The sequence below is a fragment of the Pleuronectes platessa genome, chromosome 6, assembly GCF_947347685.1.
Source record: "Pleuronectes platessa chromosome 6, fPlePla1.1, whole genome shotgun sequence".
Classification (NCBI taxonomy): Eukaryota; Metazoa; Chordata; class Actinopteri; order Pleuronectiformes; family Pleuronectidae; genus Pleuronectes; species Pleuronectes platessa.
In genome coordinates, this window is record NC_070631.1 from 27,982,772 (window position 1) to 28,002,918 (window position 20,147).

Consider the following 20,147-nt stretch of genomic DNA (forward strand, 5'->3'; position numbering starts at 1 on the left):
ATCACATTCATTTATGTGAGAAAAATGATGATCAAAGTTTGAATGATGGGTAGAGGTTTATGTTCATCCAAATGCTTCAGAATGTTCTCAAAAGTTTCCAGAGTCAGTTAAAGCATTCGGTATAATTTGGCCACTTGGAGATGTTTTGGAGATGTTCAGGAAGACCAGTGGCAATACAAACAAAAGATTGCTTCCAAAAGGTTAGTTATGAGATCACATATGTGTGTGATGTAGAGAGTGTATGGTTATATTCATTGTTCATCCATAATATCCTTGTAATTATTAAAACATGATTGTTGTAGGACAAAAGTGTTATGGTCTTTGTTTTGGACCCGAAAAGCAGACACAAAAAGGGATTAGTTTGTGCAACAACCTGTTCCTGTAGATACATGCTGCACGACATCAGGTGAATACGTCTCCTTCTCACTCAGAAGGCGGCGCAGGTTCTGGTCCAGGCTCTCAGCCAGAATGCAGCAGCTCGACTGGTCTTTAACCTCAATTCACTCACATTACTCCGTTCCTCGCTAATCGACGGTGTCGAATCATGTCTGCGTGTCGCTCCACTCATTTTAACACTGAGTGAAGTCTCATTAACTCTAGTGTTGAGCAATAGTAGTAGTAGATTTGACGTTGGCTAATTATTAATAATCATTGTTGGGCCAGAGCCCAGCGGGGGGGGCCACCAGACACTGGAGCCGAGAGGAACAAAGGGTTAAACTTTGGGCGGGAAAACATCCTCCTGCAGGCTCAAGAATCTCCCCCTGGTGGTGGAAAAATGTCCTGGGGTTTTCCCAGAAACCCCTGCTCAGTTCCAAGCCCCGCCCACTCAGATCCATTTCTGACACTCAATTGGCTTAAAGCCAGCATCATCCTATGACCAACTCCTCAAGGAGGAGGACCTCTCAGGTAGAACAAAACCACTGAGACATCAATAATCGCTGCCATTTACCCTGCACTGAAGACATCACCAGACCCCTTCGGGTCTTCAGCTGATTTAGTTGCTAAAGGGGGCAACCAGAATTACAGACGTTTGTTTTATTTCCATCTTCTTTTATTTCCTTATTCAGTCGACGTTTTATTTTGATAGGACTTTTTGTTATTTTAACTTGAAGAGGCCGCGCACCGGAACTCGCTCGCCGGTCGAGCATCACAGACTTTCTTTCCAAATCCACAGCGGCGTTACCGCTGTTCATCCCTGCAGAAGAGACGAAGCTGAATTCCGTTCCAAGAGCAAGAGAAGTTCGCTCGATTCGGCCTAGCACTGATCTCCGTTGCAACCACGAGACCCACCGGAGCACCGCTTAAGAGGCCAGGACACTGATTTTGTTTTCCAGGAATCCGCCCGTTCGCACGCATCCTGAGGTTTAACGAGACATTCACTGGACTCCCGGAAATCCGCGCCCCACTCGCAAGCAACACCGCGGAGGTCACAGTAAGAGGCTTTATTGTCTGGGCAGAGACTAGTTTAAATACTTAGCGTGTCATTTGTTTGATTGTATGTTTGTTTGTAGATCGCTGATCTGTTTTTAGCCGTTACACGGCGGACCGAGACGTCACATCCGGTTCCTTTGTCTACTGTGTTTTCGAGAAGCGCGCGGTAACGAGCCGTCGCTTCCTTTTAACGTGTTACCGTCAGAGATATTGTGCGGAGATTTACATCTGTTAAAAGATGAATCTCACGTAACTGGACTGCCTGCTTCGCTAGTAGTTGTCTCTGACGATGTTTCCTGATCTCTCTCTCTTTCTCTTTTCTCCTAAACCTGTTTATACACACATCCGATCTGTATTTAGAATACAGTTCATGTAACATAGTTAAATCTATATTCAGAGAGGCTGGACACATCTGGAAGCCATGCGGCCCAACGCCAAAGCAGAGACAAAGAATTCTCTTTGTCTGAAAATCCCTTGGTGTAATTCATGTGACGACCACCAGTGTGAGCTCCGGCCACATGGTGTCATTAACATAGACTCCATTTTGAATAACGCAAGTTAAACCACCATTTGGAATCTATTATTGCCACGCCTCCTCTCTTCCTCTCCTCCCATTCTGGCTCTAAATTCATAACGGCTCCGGCATTTTGTTTTGTAGTCAATCCGCCATTTTGAGAGTTTTTAGGCCTTGATTCCACGAATCATGATCGGCCGCCATCTTAGATGTGACGTCACCACGTGACTGCGTCATCGCCACGCCCCCTTCCTTTTCTCTCTCTCTCGCTCCCTCACACACACACACACACACAGACACACCCACACAGACACAGAGACACATTGATAGACACAGACAGATACATATAGATGAATACATGTGTTTTTCTAAATTGTGATAAGCGGCTGCTGTTGTTATCTTTGAAATATGGGAGTTTGTTAAAATGATGAATCATTAAATAACACTAACTTTATTTCACATGCATACACATAGACACACACACACAGAGAGACACTTTGACACAGACACACACCGAGACAGACATACATAGGTAGACCGCCGGTTTTACATGTATTTTCTGAATTGTGATAAGTGCTGCTGCTGTGTTTATCTTTGAAATATCGGAGCTTGTTAAAATGATGAATCATTGAATAACATTAACTTTATTTCCCCTTTTTAATAAATACTTTTGTAATTAAAGTATTTGTATTTCTGTGATTATTTGTACATGTGTATGTGAATACAGCTGGATTACTATAGCCTGTGCTCGAACTTAGAAGCCTTCACTGTTAATTAAATAATTATTAATATTAAATATTGAGATTATTGATTTGACATTTATCATTATGAGACTGATATTTATAGATTGACTCGTTGGTCCCTGTAACCAGGGTGGTGCCCCGCGACAATAAGCAATGATTACAGATTTGTATTATTCTTAATTGATAATTTTATTGTTTTCATTAATTATTTTAACTATTATTAATGGATAACCGTATCATTTCTAATTAAATGTGTTACATTTCTTAATTAATAGCTTTATCATTTTTGATTATTTTTAAGAAATAATTGTTATTTTAATAATCATATTTCATGATTATTAATAATTAGCCAACGTCAATTCTACTCCTACTATTGCACAACATCATGAAAAATGATTATTAAAATAAAAATTATTTATTAAAAATAATTAAAAATTATAAAGCTATTAATTAAGAATAGTAAAATAATTAATGAGAAATTATACGGTTATCCATTAATAATAGTTAAATAATTAATGAAAACAATAAAATGATCAATTAAGAATAATACAATCTGTAATCATTGCTTATCGTTGCGGGGCACCACCCTGTTTACAGGGACCAATGAGTCAATCTTTAAATATCAGTCTCAAGTGATATACGTTATATTAATAATCTCAATATTCAATATTAATGATTATATAATAAACAATGAAGGGTTTTAAGTTCGAGCACAGGCTATAGTAATCCAGCTGTATTCACATACATATGTACAAATAATCACAGAAATACAAATACTTTAATTACAAAAGTATTTATTAAAAGGGAAATAAAGTTAATGTCATTCAATGATTCTTCATTTAACAAACTCCAATATTTCAAAGATGTCAACAGCAGCAGCACTTATCACAATGGTCACACATGTAATACTGAGTATCTATGTGTGTGTGTGGTCGTGTGTATCTGCCTGTCTGTGTCTCTATGTGTGTGTGTGTGTGTGTAAGAAAGAGAAAGGGGAGTGGCTATGGCGTAATGACGAGATCACGTGGTGACGTCGTCCGGCCGAAATCAAGATGTTACGTTCAAGTAATCTCAAGATGGAGGTTTATGACCTCTGTGACGACATGAGGTCGAAGACAAGATGGCGGTAGGTCGCCAGTTACACCAAGGAATATTTCTAGACAAAGAGATTTCTTATCTCCTGGTTCTGGCGCCAACGGCGTCGAGATTTATTTAGTCTCTTTTAAATCTAGACTATCCACGTAACATGAAATGTGTAAGTGTAGGTCGGGACGTGTGTAAAAACAGGTTTAAGAGAAAAGAGAGAGAGAGAGAGAGATCAGAGAGAGAAAGACCTCAGAAACATCGTCAGAGACAGACTTCCGGCGAAGCGGGCAGTTCAGTTACGTGAGATTTATCTTTTAACAGATGTAAATCTCTGCACAATATCTCTGACGGTAACACGTTAAAAGGAAGCGCCGGCTTGTTACCGCGCGCTTCTCAAAACACAGTAGACAAAGGAACCGGATGTGACGTCTCGGTTCGTCGTGTGTTACACGGCTTAAAACAGATCAGCGATCTACAAACAAACATACAAATAAAATGACACGCTAAGTATTTAAACTAGTTCTCTGCCCAGACAATTAATAAGCCTCTTACTGTGACCTTCATGGTGTTGCATGCGCTTGTCGCGCGGATATTCCGGAACTCCAGTGAATCTCTTGTTGTTGAACCTCAGGATGCGTGCACGAACGGGCGTATTCCTGGAAAACAAATGAGTGAAGTCCTGGCCTCTTAAGCGGGGCTCCGGTGGGTCTCGTGGTTGCAACGGAGGTCAGCGCTGGGCCGAATAGAGCGAATTTCTCTTGCTCTTGGAACGGTATTAAACGTCGTTCGTCTTCTTCGACGGTTTCTGCTTCGTCCTTCTGCGACAGAATGATGCTTTGTCCTGCAGGGATTAACAGCTTTGGCGCAGTTGTGGATTGTGGAAAAGAAAGTCTCTGAGCTCAGCCTGCGAGCGAGTTCCTGTGCGCGGCCTTTTCAAGTTAAAATAACAAAAATATTCCTATCAAAATAAAACGTCGACTGAATAAAAAAATAAAAGAAAATGGAATTAAAGATGAAAAATAAAACAAACTTTTGTTAAAGTTGCCCCCTTTAGAGCTGGAACATCTGATAGACCCGGAAGGGCCCTGGTCGAAGTCCTTAGCAGGGAGAATGGCTGCGATTTTTGGGGTGTCAGGGCTTTCATTAACCTGAGGAGGGCCAGCCTCCTTGAGGTGTGGTCATGGGATGATGCTGGCTTTAAGCCAATTGAGTGTCAGAGGTCAGATCAGAGTGGGAACAGCCAGGAGCAGAGCAGGGGTTTCTGGGGAAACCCCAGGGATTAAGTTACCACCTGAAGATACAATCTCCATGCTTGATCTTAGAGGGAACTTTAGCTGGCTTCATCTTGGCTCACAGGCCTCACTTTTATAACCTATTGTGTGGACTCCACCACATGGTTAGTTCAGTAGGGACTCTTGCCCAACACTAGAGCAAATCAAATAAACACTAAGTTATCTTGTGTACTGATGAGGTCCTGATAATAAGTGATGAGTGTTTATTAGCTCTAGTGAGAGCAGTTCAGAGTGGAAGAGGACACAGATACTCCAGCTTGGTACAAACCAACTGCAGCTTCTGCTCTGATCACTGAGCAGCTGAGACCAGAGAAACTCTGTGTTTCACTGTTTCCCCTCTTCTTCTACAAAGTCACTGACCGGCTTCACGTGAACGAGCTCTGATCTCACTGTGTGTGTAGCTCTGAGCGAGTGAGTGGGCGCTGAGCCCCGGGGTCTCTGGGTCTCTGTGTGTGTGTGTGTGTGTGTGCGCTGTCCGGGAGCACCAACACACATCTCTCACTCCTGGCATTTCACATGATGGCCTGATATGATGATGATAAAAAAAATGTATGAGTAGTTCAGCCGCTTGGCAGAGCTCAGGTAGGAGAGGTTTATGTGGTCAGTCCACATGATGGATGGCTGTTCAGCCCCCCTCCAGCCAGTGCTGCCTGTTATGCCCCTGGTCTAGGGGAAACCAGAGACATAACATGTGGTGCTTCTCCCATTCTCCCACTCCCAAGCAGGCCAGTGTCACAAGGTATTTTTGTTTAGGGGTAGCTTTTTATTTTAACTTCAGAGGAAGAGAAGGCCAACACAACAAACAAAAACAATCTATTTCCCTACCTTCCTTCTACAAACCAAAAATGTTAACAAAAAGACAAAAGCTTACCTAACTTTTCTTTTTCTCAAACACAGGAGAAAAAAAGGGTAAAAGAAAATGGCTTCTCCCTCCTACAGGGCTACCACACACAGTTTTTCTATTTTCATACATACACAACACAACAATAATTCAGCCTGACACTGGTCCCAGTTGGATCTGGGAGAATTGGTGGAGAGAGGAAGACTGCAGTCAGTCAGTGGTTCAAGTAGGCTCCTCTCTTCACTCTGGCCAATCCTGGAGCAGCAATCAGGTGGCTCACGCCAATCAGCAGGTCCAACCTGCTAGCAATCAGGCACCCACACACACACACTCACTCAAGAAGACTGCTCACACTCTAGGAGGAGGAACAGAACAGTAACATATATCAGTGATTTTCAACCTTTTTTGAGCCGCGGCACATTTTTTACATTTACAAAATCCTGGGGCACACCACCAACCAAAATGACACAAAATGACACTCTATGGCCTAACACAGTACATATAATACATATAATTAGTAATATAGTTTCTAAATGTATTAAAAAGCACTATTTTAAATTATTTCAGCCCTTTATTACTCTTACCTTTTAATGAGGTATTGAATCAGATTAATCAAACAATCTTTGATTTAACTAAACTTTATTTAACGGAGACATATTATACCCATTTTATCACAGTTGATATGGTTCCTTGGGGTCTTAATGAAATGTCTGTAACATATTTTGGTCAAAATACAACAAGGATAATTTAAAACTGGACATTTTAACCCTGTCTAAAACCGATTGACCTGTTTTGAGTGCCAATAGTTACTCCCGCCGTTCACGCGCGCTTCATTGAATTTCTTCACTTTGACATTCAGAGCACTGGGCAGAAACCACATCGCGTCAACACCCACCGTGGGCCTTCGCGATGCTTTGTTTTAATTAAACAGTCGGATTCCCCTGGTCCGCACCAGTTCTAAGTCAGCTGCTAGGCGCCAGCCGAGGCGCACCGCTGGAGGGGGCCCCCCGCGCGAACGGAGGGTTCCCCCAGCGGGCGCCGTAGCTGAGGTGATCCGCGAGAAGGGCCCGACACGCGTCCAGAGTCGCCGCCGCCGACCGCTGTACCCGGTCCCCTCCAACGGCCCGCCTTCCGCACCGGCGGGGGACACCACCCCGCGGTCCAAGAGAAAGAAAGCACCCCGCACCACTGACGCCGTGACGCACAGCGGAATAGGACCTCCCCCCCAAAAAAAACGTCGAGACGTGCCGCACGCCGGATCTCCGGAGGCGTGGAGAGGAGGGCGACTGCTCCCCCAGCCGCGGCACGTGCCCAGCGGTTTAACCACAAATACCAATGATATCAGTGAAAGTCAAGTTTATTACCGATATGCAGATGTCGGAAAACATCTTCGGTGCAACACTAGATATTAGATAATTTCCCACGGCACACCTGACAATCTCTCAAGGCACACTAGTGTGCCGCGGCACACTGGTTGAAAATCACTGACATATATACACAGCCAGGGTCGTAACACTGCCACTCTTCCAGAGCCAACACCACCACCAGGAGTTCTCAATTAACCACATCGTAATTTCCTCTGCTGGTGAGAGACGATGGGGGAAAAAGCACATGGGTGCAGCTTTTGATCTTCGTGGGGAGTCCTGGGACATTTAGGCCGCCACGCCAGTAACTGAGGCATTCACCTCAATCACAAACTGCAGTTTAGGCTCAGGATGCATTAACTAAGGTGCACTTGTAAAGAGTTGTTTGTGTTAAATGCAGTTTCTACCTAGCCGGGGGGAGCCCCTAGGGAGCTAGGGCTCGCGAGCCTGGCTCCCCGGCTAGCGTTAACTCGCGAGCTAACCGGGCCGATGGAGCCCGGCTAGCGTTAGCTCGCTCGTCCAAGGCCATGTAGCGAGACTCCCTACATGGGCACGGTGTGACTATGACGTTTATTTCGGTCATAATCCCATTCGACACACTCTAGCGTATAGTTTCTGACATAGAGGAACCACAACAAATCGCAGGAGTTGTTTTTTTCCAGAGTTTTTGGGACGGTAGACATGCCAGATACCCAAATTAAAGTGTAGAAGCACTACAAAAGTGGAATTTTCCTAATATGTCCCGTACCGTAGATGCTGTACGGGCTCGTCCATACTCCAGGAGAAGATATTCAAGGTACACAAAGATGTTCTTAACAAAGAAGTTGAATTTTTTTCACTCATCCCCTTCTCGGATCCAGATGAGGTGGATCTGAGATCCTTCGATCCAGCTTGGAAAAGACTTGGTGTAGGGGCTCGAAGGCAGGGTCACTTAGGGGGAGAGGGTATTTATTTTTTATCAGTAATGTTAATCAATGCAAGGACAGAGTGTCTTGTCCTTTTTGACCACGAACAAGAAGCCTGCACCTAAAGGTGAGGAGGAAGGTTGCCAGGGAGTAATTTATGTAGTCCTCCATAGCCTCTCTCTGAGGATGGGAGACATTGAACAGGAGACTGGACGGGAGAGACGCCAGAGAGCAGATCTATTGAGCAATCATAAGGCCTTTATGGATACAGAGCTTGGGATTTAACTTTACTCAAGACTTCAGCAAGGTCATGGTACTCTGGGGGAACGAGAGTGAGGTCTGGAGGTACAGGTGGGGGCACTGAGACACTGAGCTAGAGCGGACTGCAGGCAGTGAGAATGACAGAAAGTACCCCAGCTAACCACAGTACAGGTGGACCAGTCAATGTGGGGGTTATGTATTTTAAGCCAGGGCTGAGCAAGCACTATAGGGGCATGAGGTGAGGAAATGACAAGTAATTCGATTTTCTCACTGCGATTGCCTGACAGAATAAGACCAACAATCTACCATCTAGGGCATTTACCTTACGTGGAGAGAGAATAGCTTTTTAGGTGATGTTGGCTTGATGTCTGATTAGCTGCGTCCTTTCCCTGAACCCGATTGACTGAGCCGGGTGATGCTGGCATTGAGGGTTTAAAGTGTGTCCACCACATTATGAAGTGTCCGTTCATGCTGTCCCACTAACACACCTTGATTGGTTAGGGTTTGGCTGCCGGGTCCATAGTTGGCCAGATTGTTCTGTTATGGTCTTGTTTTGGACCCTAAAAGCAAACACAGAAAGGGATTGGTTTGTGAAAGAACAGCGGTTTGATATAGAGCCGGGGCGGGCAGGTAACAGGCTGGCTGAAGATGAGCTTGAGATAAGGCAGATAATTTAACTCTGGTGATCTTGAGGCACAGGAAAAAACTAAGTTCACAAGGAACATACAAAAACCTTCTCTAGAAATTTCACGAAGGGGCCGATAAAGTATACCACTGAGGTGACTGAACAATCTGGCTACGAGTTGGGAGAAAACTGGGGTTCTTGAAGAGCTGTTGATTTGATGATTGAGACCAGGTGGGGAAAGCGGCAGGTGCCACGAGTTGAGACAAGGAGGGCATCACAGAAAAACAGGGAAACACTAAAGTAAAGACATAAGCCGCGACACAAAAGCTCTGTGTTGATGTAAATTTGACCTTTTAAATGATTTCTCATATTCTTCAACCTTTGGCGTTTGGATTTGCCAGGTAGTCATACATTGCATTTAAAAGGGTTCAATTAATGGTTGAGTTATCTGCACTGAAATTAAAAGATAAAATTATATACATTGAAAATAAAATAAAAAACTAGTGTTGTCTCTTTGACACTTTATATGTATCTCCAGGTTGAATCCTTTTCTGTGTGATGTTTTTGGCAAGGCAGCAGCATTCAATCTATCAGTTCCATAGATAGAAAGACAAGGTAGAGAATAGTTAAGAGATAAGATACAAGACAAAAAGTATATGTTTTGTGAAGTTTCCAAAAAGTACCCAGAGGTATTTTATATGGTTACCAAAGACAGTAAAGGTTGCACTTGTTTTACTTCCTCAAACTCTCTTTTCCTATTCCATCAGGTCATCTACAAGAGATTCAACATCTCCTGTCCTCTGGAAGTGTTTGGTAACTTCTCTGTGAACACATCTCTCCCAGACGACACATGCACCGCCAAATTCTTCACCATCAACCATGAGGTCAGACACTAATTCCTTGAATTTCAAGCACTAACAAAAAACATGTCTATTATCTATTGTATTTGAAGGTGGTAAAAGAAAAGTTTTAAGTCTAAACTTAAATGTAGAGATGGTGTCTGTCTCCTGAACCCTGAGAGGGAGCTGGTTCCACTGGAGAGAAGTCTGGTAACTGAAGGCTCTACCTCCCATTCTAGTCTTCTTCTAGGAACCACAAGAGAGCCTGTGTTTTGGGGATGAAGTGATCTATTTCACAGGTGGGGCAGGTGTACAATATATAATAACTAGAGAGAATGATTTTTGTGATGTAACGCTTGGATGTACAAGGCCTTTGCTTCGAGGAATATGAGGGTTAATGTTGAGGGGCGTGACCTCATTCAAACTCACATATTCAACTTGTTGCAGCCAGATTTCAGTTAAACAGAATCAAATCGATATCAGATCATTTACAATTAGAGATTTGGATCTGAGTGACCTTACCAGTCCACATTTTATTGTTTTATTTTGTGGTTCTGACATAGTGCTTGTATTTATTTGTATTAGGTTTATGTGTTGTGTTGCACCTCTCCTACTTACTTTTTATTTAATAATTTAGGTGGTCGGGGGTCAGACATAGTTTCGGTAGGTTGATTGGGGGGTGATTCCTATATCAAGTTAAGAGAAGTGTGAGACTGCAACTCTGCCTCATGGTCTCAACTCTGCAGTGTCCTAATGTGATACAATACGCTCAGTGCATCAGAGGAGACTTCTGTTAAGAGGACTTAGGTGTGCTTTGAATATGTTTGTGGTCAGAAACTATTTGTGGGTGCATCATTTCACTGGGTAAATAGGTGACTGTGTTCAGAGCTCATGCACTTTCTTGAAAATTACCGAATGAAGTTACTGTTATGTGATTTTCAGACAACATATACCATCCCCATCCTGGCGTTTGCTTTTGTATGTCACCCTGAAGTTCTTCCAATCTACACTGAACTGAGCAAGTAAGATGCACTATCATATATATATAAATATATAGATATATTTGTGATGGTAACTGAAAACATAAAATGTTCTCCCATGTCACTATTTATAACTAGTATACATCTAGAACGTGTAAAGTTAGTTGCAAAATTGAGCTTGTAGTTCAAGACTGACTTGAAAAGTTGCTCTGAGTCACTTGATTATGTTAAACACTAATTCGCTTACTCATGATGTGCTGTTGGGTTTCTCTATAATAATGATTTGAGTCTAATCTAATACAAATAAAATGTAACTGAATTTATTTAATGTAAGGGTTTGCCAGTTTAGACTTTTATCAGTTTGTTTCTTTAAAGCAACACAATGTCGATATCATTGATGGTACACAAACTAATAATAGAGAGAATGGAGTCTCTTTCAATGCACAGAGCTCTAGTAAAGAGTGAGCTGTGAGTGGTCATCAAGACTAAAAAAGCATTATACAAGCTTTGCGGCATTTGGCCGTCTTGTAATTCATTCCTTAGCCCTACCACTTTGCCCTATCCCCTTTGTGCATGTCCCCTTCATGGTAGTGTTGTTCCATTTCTCTATGTGATGTAGGGTTAGTGGCCATTTAGCCCTTCAAACACCCCTTCAATCGTAGTGTATTCAGGACCCCCCTAAAAACAAAGGGGTACACGAATATCCCCTAATGCTTTACAAACAGATGAAGCGAATCAACCTGGTGACCACTGCGGGTATAATGCTCATAAATGTAAGTATGAAATCTTGCAAAATAACCATGAAACATTGAAATAACTGAAGTAGCAACCCAGTCTCATCAGAAAATGTTCAATGGTAACGTTGGTCCACTTGGACCGACGTTACCATCTCACAATCTGGCCTCTCAGATTGTGAGATGGTAACATTTAGTCCTCCCATTGTTTTGCATTGGCGTGTTCTCACGTCACGTGACTCTCAAGCTCCCGTCTGCGGAGAGGAAAACATGGCGGAGATTCCTTGTTTTTTCAGATAAAAATATAATTTTGTAACTTAGTTTGGGCATAAAAATACATTCTGACACCATTTCTAGCGAGAAATGTGGTCTTTGCTTCCACAGTCTTCAGCCAGTTCGTGCTTATGATAAATATTTTAATAGTTATCACGCATGTTTTTATCGTTGCTATGATGGTTGCCATGGCACCACGGGCGCAGCTTGGTGTTTAAATCACAGTCCCTGCGTAGTGTCCTTCAGTGATCGTGAATGTTATTCATGTTATATAATAGTAATATTTGAGGCTAGATTACATCTCTAATGAGAAGGATCATGCGAGTCTGTTTATACCGAGGCCGGCCCGAGTGCGCGACCGGCCCGAGTCCGCGAGCCGAGCGGCCCGAGCGGCGCGAGCGCGCGAGCGGCCCGAGCGCGCGAGCGGACATGACGTGTGGCTGTCGTAAAAACCCTATTTGTAAACAACCAGACCTTTAACTCAGCGCTACGTCATAAACACGGCGCGCTTGGAAGACCACGATGTCATCTTCCTTCTGTCAGGTAAGTCGTTTATTGTTTTTAAAGATCGTTACGATCTAGGTTTACAGTCCGAGTGCGGAGAGAGTCCGTCAATCCACACTATGGACGCTGTTCATCAGCTAATACGCCATTGTTAGCCACATGCTTCAGCCCACGGTAGCCTGTGCTACCTGGGAGGTGAATACATGGTTGTTGAAAGCAGTTCAAGACGCTTAGCTCATCATTGAGGGACGCTACAATATAAATATAAACATGAATTTGATTTATGAATGCTTTAGATTAATAAGGAGTGTATTTGTCTACCATTACTCCACAATATCAGGTCAATTTGGTTTAATGTATAGTATGCACTATGACAATAATGTTTCCATGTTATGGAGTTGCGATTCATTTTATAAAACAATTGCTATGTTCTGTTTTTTAATCAAGGAGGATCAAAGTGAAGCTACAGGAGTTTCATTAACGTCAACAACTTGGACCAAACAGTTTGTTTTGCTTGATGAAGAGCAGGAAGGGCAGCCTGGAGAGAAAGAGAAACCGGGTTGAGCCCACTACCATCATCCACGTACCACGAGGAAGATGAGGGAGAGAAATGATCCTACCATTAAAGAGGTACTTTTAAGTTACATACCAGAAAAAACATTTTATATAATTTGCCAAATATACATTTTTATTAAATCCCCAAAGTACACTTGCTGAAATACAAGTTAATATCACACTGAAAGAATTTTGATCAATCATGCTTCCCTGCTGTGATTGTTTAACTAGGAAAACAACTTTTTCCACAGGAAGGCAAGTAAATTTAAGGAATACATGTGCAAAGTTTTCCTCTGTTATGTATAATGATGACCCCCATCAAACATAATGTTAGCAATATTTACACCTTTTAATTTATACTGTTTATTTCTGTCTACATGTGTGAATTTGCCTTCATTAGTTTCAGAAAAGAGCGATGATGTATCGGTCAGTGGGCGGCAGCACGAGACTCCGCAAACTAGTCTGTAAGCAAAGCAGACGAAGGCATCGAGGTTGCGGCCTGCCATCATTGTTATTTTGCTTAAGGGACTGAATATGTTTCATGTAGAAATATTAGCATTTCCCTTATATCTACCAAAACTGCTTGTTTCACAGACTGCAGTTTTGTTTTGATCCGATGTGGTGTGCAAATACAACCGTATCTGCAATGGGTTGTGGGGCATTAACATTTGTAACTCTAATTTTGTTTTGACAGACTGTGAAAAGAACGTTGAGAACATCACCACTCTACAGGAAGACACAGTCCAGTAATGGGTGTCAGAAGTTCAGTAGTGAACGACAGGTACTGTGGAAAAATATGTGTCATTGTTGTACAATGTCCTTTGACTCTGTTTAAACAAGGTCAACACAAAAAGGTTTGATTGTAAACTGATATCGGTATGAATTCATGTTATTCTCCTCGTCAAAAGAAACAAACAATCCAAATTACCTGCAGAAAGCCCTTGATGGACGCTTCAGCTGCATCGTCAGACTGGTGAGACAGCAAGATGCCAACTTTAATGCCAATTTATTTGTGTAACATTCTGTGACCAAATGTATAGATAACTTTTTGTAGATTGTAAAAATAGATAACCCATTTATTACAAAAAAACTACACTAGAATTACCGCACTGCGTTGTATGACTCCGCTAACCAGTGCAGTGTCCGTCTACATATTTCTACATATTTTCTCTCATATAAATGACACTGTATCTCTTGACAACTGAAACCATAAGATGAGGTCAGTGTGGCCTTGACCTTTTTACTTTAAGACAAATACAAAGTTAGACAATCCGAAAACATGCAGTTATGCCTCCGGCGACTCGCTATTGCAGAGGCATTAAAACCGTAGTGTAGTAGATTGGATTTTATTGGTGTTACATTGGACATCTTGTATGGGTACACCAAAAAATATATTTGGTTTCACATTCTAGATGGCAATAAGCAGAGTCATCAACTCAGGAAAAATATTTCTGTAGAAAAGAAAGCCTTGTATGTGTGTATGTATACATACACACAAACGCACAATTGAGACGTTTTTGTCTTTTATCATATATTCTCAGGCAGTACTGATGCATTTACTGAGAGGGGACGTGAGGGCCTACTCTGCGTGCTCAGAGTTCAAGCCCAGCAGGCTGCAGCGGGCCTGACATATTCTGGAACAGCAGCACAGTCTTTGGATGACTCCTCTGAAGATGAAAACATGGCGAGGTACTTCTCCACTGATGAAGAACTGTGAGGGCTGTGATTAGCTACACTCTCTTGCTACAATGCTACTCATGCTACTCCCTGGCAGCCTTAGGAAGGCATTAGCTTGCTGTGTGGTAGCTGTTAGCTTCAGCATTTTTAGTTTTTAGTGGCCTGTCTGACGTTTATGTTAAAAAAAAATCAGAGGGAACCATCTTCATAATTTAACACTATGGTTTGTTTGTGTCCTTCAGTTCTTCTCAAGAGAAGCAGTACAGGTGTGCCTCAGCTCCACGGTCCCTCCTGCAGCCTCCGCTCCTGATGCTAACCTCATGTCTCCATCACACCAAGCAGCAGACCTGGATTGACAGACCTTTCTCCAGAGCTGCCCCCTCCCTCTGAAACCCCCCTCTCCAAAACACTATTTGTGTAGTTTTTAAAGTATTTTTTGCATGAGAATTGTTGATCATAACATTTCCAGCAGATGCCTTAATATAATGTTTGTGCACAATAAATGACATTGATCATAACATAATGGTATTTCCTTGCACTTCTACACCATGATATTGTCAGATAAGATGCTGATTACATTAAAGCAGTGAATGCTCTGCTTTAAGCAACATAAACACACAATGATTCAATGGATCTGAAGTAGAATGGGCACATTACATTCTGTAGAGAATGCCTCAGTTATGGAAGTCAGAAAATAACTTTCTTTATCTGAGGTTCCAGTCATTTATAGTCACAGCAAAGCACACAGGTCTGGTTGTCTAAGTGGCGCCCATATCATTGTTTAAGATGTGTAACATCAAGTTTGTGTTTCAGTGCAAAATTAGTCATTAGTCAAGAGTTCACCATCTTGTTTACACTAAAATTAGGTGACCCAGATGTTTCACAATGCAATCTGATAAGGTCTTATGAGAAACATTCTTAACATTAAAGAAATCAACACAGAGGATAGCAATATCTGTTTGACTTTAATCAGTAGCTGGTAATCGGCAGCCTGACTTATTCAAACACATTAATACTACAATGAATGAGGCAGGGCCTTCTATCAGAAATCAACTATATCGTCACGTTATGTTTCTCTTGAGCACATGGAAATTACCTTCAGCTTCCACTTACTGTCACCTGAACCATACTGTTATTTCTGTATCTACAGTGACTTTTAGGAAAACATATACTAGAGGGCAATATATAAACATTAATACATCTTATTTATATAGAGCTTTTCAAGAAGTGCAAGTACTAAACTGAGGGAAAGCTAATACAAACAATATATATATATCTTATTTCCATGTGCCAGGACAGCCTCACACTTGGATATAAACCAATTTTAGAATACATTCGCTTATACTGGAGATCTTTTAAATTAATGTCCCAGAAATGATTTCTGATGGAAAACCCCTGCCTTATTCATTGTAGTATTAATGTGTTTGAATAAGTCAGGCCGCTGATTATCAGCTACGGATTAAAGTCAAACAGATATTGCTATCCTCTGTGTTGATTTCTTTAATGTTAAGAATGTTTCTCATAAGACCTTATCAGATTGCATTGTGAAACATCTGGGTCACCTAATTTTAGTGTAAAGAAGAAGGTGAACTCTTGACTAATGACTAATTTTGCACTGAAACACAAACTTGAAGTTACACATCTTAAACAATATGATATGGGCGCCACTTAGACAACCAGACCTGTGTGCTTTGCTGTGACTATAAATGACTGGAACCTCAGATAAAGAAAGTTATTTTCTGACTTCCATAACTGAGGCATTCTCTACAGAATGTAATGTGCCCATTCTACTTCAGATCCATTGAATCATTGTGTGTTTATGTTGCTTAAAGCAGAGCATTCACTGCTTTAATGTAATCAGCATCTTATCTGACAATATCATGGTGTAGAAGTGCAAGGAAATACCATTATGTTATGATCAATGTCATTTATTGTGCACAAACATTATATTAAGGCATCTGCTGGAAATGTTATGATCAACAATTCTCATGCAAAAAATACTTTAAAAACTACACAAATAGTGTTTTGGAGAGGGGGGTTTCAGAGGGAGGGGGCAGCTCTGGAGAAAGGTCTGTCAATCCAGGTCTGCTGCTTGGTGTGGTGGAGACATGAGGTTAGCATCAGGAGCGGAGGCTGCAGGAGGGACCGTGGAGCTGAGGCACACCTGTACTGCTTCTCTTGAGAAGAACTGAAGGACACAAACAAACCATAGTGTTAAATTATGAAGATGGTTCCCTCTGATTTTTTTTTAACATAAACGTCAGACAGGCCACTAAAAACTAAAAATGCTGAAGCTAACAGCTACCACACAGCAAGCTAATGCCTTCCTAAGGCTGCCAGGGAGTAGCATGAGTAGCCTTGTAGCAAGAGAGTGTAGCTAATCACAGCCCTCACAGTTCTTCATCAGTGGAGAAGTACCTCGCCATGTTTTCATCTTCAGAGGAGTCATCCAAAGACTGTGCTGCTGTTCCAGAATATGTCAGGCCCGCTGCAGCCTGCTGGGCTTGAACTCTGAGCACGCAGAGTAGGCCCTCACGTCCCGTCTCAGTAAATGCATCAGTACTGCCTGAGAATATATGATAAAAGACAAAAACGTCTCAATTGTGCGTTTGTGTGTATGTATACATACACACATACAAGGCTTTCTTTTCTACAGAAATATTTTTCCTGAGTTGATGACTCTGCTTATTGCCATCTAGAATGTGAAACCAAATATATTTTTTGGTGTACCCATACAAGATGTCCAATGTAACACCAATAAAATCCAATCTACTACACTACGGTTTTAATGCCTCTGCAATAGCGAGTCGCCGGAGGCATAACTGCATGTTTTCGGATTGTCTAACTTTGTATTTGTCTTAAAGTAAAAAGGTCAAGGCCACACTGACCTCATCTTATGGTTTCAGTTGTCAAGAGATACAGTGTCATTTATATGAGAGAAAATATGTAGAAATATGTAGACGGACACTGCTCTGGTTAGCGGAGTCATACAACGCAGTGCGATAATTCTAGTGTAGTTTTTTTGTAATAAATGGGTTATCTATTTTTACAATCTACAAAAAGTTATCTATACATTTGGTCACAGAATGTTACACAAATAAATTGGCATTAAAGTTGGCATCTTGCTGTCTCACCAGTCTGACGATGCAGCTGAAGCGTCCAGCAAGGGCTTTCTGCAGGTAATTTGGATTGTTTGTTTCTTTTGACGAGGAGAATAACATGAATTCATACCGATATCAGTTTACAATCAAACCTTTTTGTGTTAACCTTGTTTAAACAGAGTCAAAGGACATTGTACAACAATGACACATATTTTTCCACAGTACCTGTCGTTCACTACTGAACTTCTGACACCCATTACTGGACTGTGTCTTCCTGTAGAGTGGTGATGTTCTCAACGTTCTTTTCACAGTCTGTCAAAACAAAATTAGAGTTACAAATGTTAATGCCCCACAACCCATTGCAGATACGGTTGTATTTGCACACCACATCGGATCAAAACAAAACTGCAGTCTGGGAAACAAGCAGTTTTGGTAGATATAAGGGAAATGCTAATATTTCTACATGAAACATATTCAGTCCCTTAAGCAAAATAACAATGATGGCAGGCCGCAACCTCGATGCCTTCGTCTGCTTTGCTTACAGACTAGTTTGCGGAGTCTCGTGCTGCCGCCCACTGACCGATACATCATCGCTCTTTTCTGAAACTAATGAAGGCAAATTCACACATGTAGACAGAAATAAACAGTATAAATTAAAAGGTGTAAATATTGCTAACATTATGTTTGATGGGGGTCATCATTATACATAACAGAGGAAAACTTTGCACATGTATTCCTTAAATTTACTTGCCTTCCTGTGGAAAAAGTTGTTTTCCTAGTTAAACAATCACAGCAGGGAAGCATGATTGATCAAAATTCTTTCAGTGTGATATTAACTTGTATTTCAGCAAGTGTACTTTGGGGATTTAATAAAAATGTATATTTGGCAAATTATATAAAATGTTTTTTCTGGTATGTAACTTAAAAGTACCTCTTTAATGGTAGGATCATTTCTCTCCCTCATCTTCCTCGTGGTACGTGGATGATGGTAGTGGGCTCAACCCGGCTTCTCTTTCTCTCCAGGCTGCCCTTCCTGCTCTTCATCAAGCAAAACAAACTGTTTGGTCCAAGTTGTTGACGTTAATGAAACTCCTGTAGCTTCACTTTGATCCTCCTTGATTAAAAAACAGAACATAGCAATTGTTTTATAAAATGAATCGCAACTCCATAACATGGAAACATTATTGTCATAGTGCATACTATACATTAAACCAAATTGACCTGATATTGTGGAGTAATGGTAGACAAATACACTCCTTATTAATCTAAAGCATTCATAAATCAAATTCATGTTTATATTTATATTGTAGCGTCCCTCAATGATGAGCTAAGCGTCTTGAACTGCTTTCAACAACCATGTATTCACCTCCCAGGTAGCACAGGCTACCGTGGGCTGAAGCATGTGGCTAACAATGGCGTATTAGCTGATGAACAGCGTCCATAGTGTGGATTGACGGACTCTCTCCGCACTCGGACTGTAAACCTAGATCGTAACGATCTTTAAAAACAATAAACTACTTACCTGACAGAAGGAAGATGACATCGTGGTCTTCCAAGCGCGCCGTGTTTATGACGCAGCCCCGAGTTAAAGGGCTGGTTGTTTACAAATAGGGTTTTTACGACAGCCACACGTCATGTCCGCTCGCGCACTCGGTCCGCTCGCGCACTCGGGCCGCTCGGCTCGCGCCGCTCGGGCCGCTCGGCTCGCGGACTCGGGCCGGTCGCGCACTCGGGCCGGCCTCGGTATAAACAGACTCGCATGATCCTTCTCATTAGAGATGTAATCTAGCCTCAAATATTACTATTATATAACATGAATAACATTCACGATCACTGAAGGACACTACGCAGGGACTGTGATTTAAACACCAAGCTGCGCCCGTGGTGCCATGGCAACCATCATAGCAACGATAAAAACATGCGTGATAACTATTAAAATATTTATCATAAGCACGAACTGGCTGAAGACTGTGGAAGCAAAGACCACATTTCTCGCTAGAAATGGTGTCAGAATGTATTTTTATGCCCAAACTCAGTTACAAAATTATATTTTTATCTGAAAAAACAAGGAATCTCCGCCATGTTTTCCTCTCCGCAGACGGGAGCTTGAGAGTCACGTGACGTGAGAACACGCCAATGCAAAACAATGGGAGGACTAAATGTTACCATCTCACAATCTGAGAGGCCAGATTGTGAGATGGTAACGTCGGTCCAAGTGGACCAACGTTACCATTGAACATTTTCTGATGAGACTGGGTTGGAAGTAGACATGCTGACTGGCTGTGTATAGATCAATAGACCAATCTGTCCTGTCTGTTTGCAATTGTCAGATTAAATTATTAAAAAGTTGGTTGATAACGGTTGTTAATATTATAACGTTAGTTGACATTGCTTGTGATTGTAATAATGTTGGTTTTCCCAA

At 41.7% G+C, this 20,147-nt stretch overlaps 1 protein-coding gene and 1 long non-coding RNA gene across 4 annotated transcripts in view; both read left to right on the forward strand.

The window, feature by feature from the left end:
• The window catches only part of LOC128443062 (sodium-coupled neutral amino acid transporter 3), a 53,091-nt gene that overhangs the window by 22,373 nt on the left and 10,571 nt on the right, over nt 1-20,147 (forward strand). For both annotated transcript variants that reach the window (XM_053425767.1, XM_053425768.1), the window contains exons 10-11: nt 9,830-9,946; nt 10,844-10,923. In XM_053425767.1, the coding sequence (XP_053281742.1) occupies nt 9,830-9,946; nt 10,844-10,923 (197 nt within the window). The remainder of the gene's footprint in view (nt 1-9,829; nt 9,947-10,843; nt 10,924-20,147) is intronic.
• LOC128443063 (uncharacterized) lies at nt 12,337-15,113 on the forward strand. Of its 2 annotated transcripts, XR_008338935.1 has the most exons (5): nt 12,337-12,431; nt 12,840-13,022; nt 13,642-13,728; nt 13,856-14,636; nt 14,867-15,113. It is a non-coding gene; the product is annotated as an uncharacterized LOC128443063 (long non-coding RNA). The 2 variants fall into 2 exon arrangements; XR_008338934.1 differs by having other exon boundaries at nt 13,642-14,636.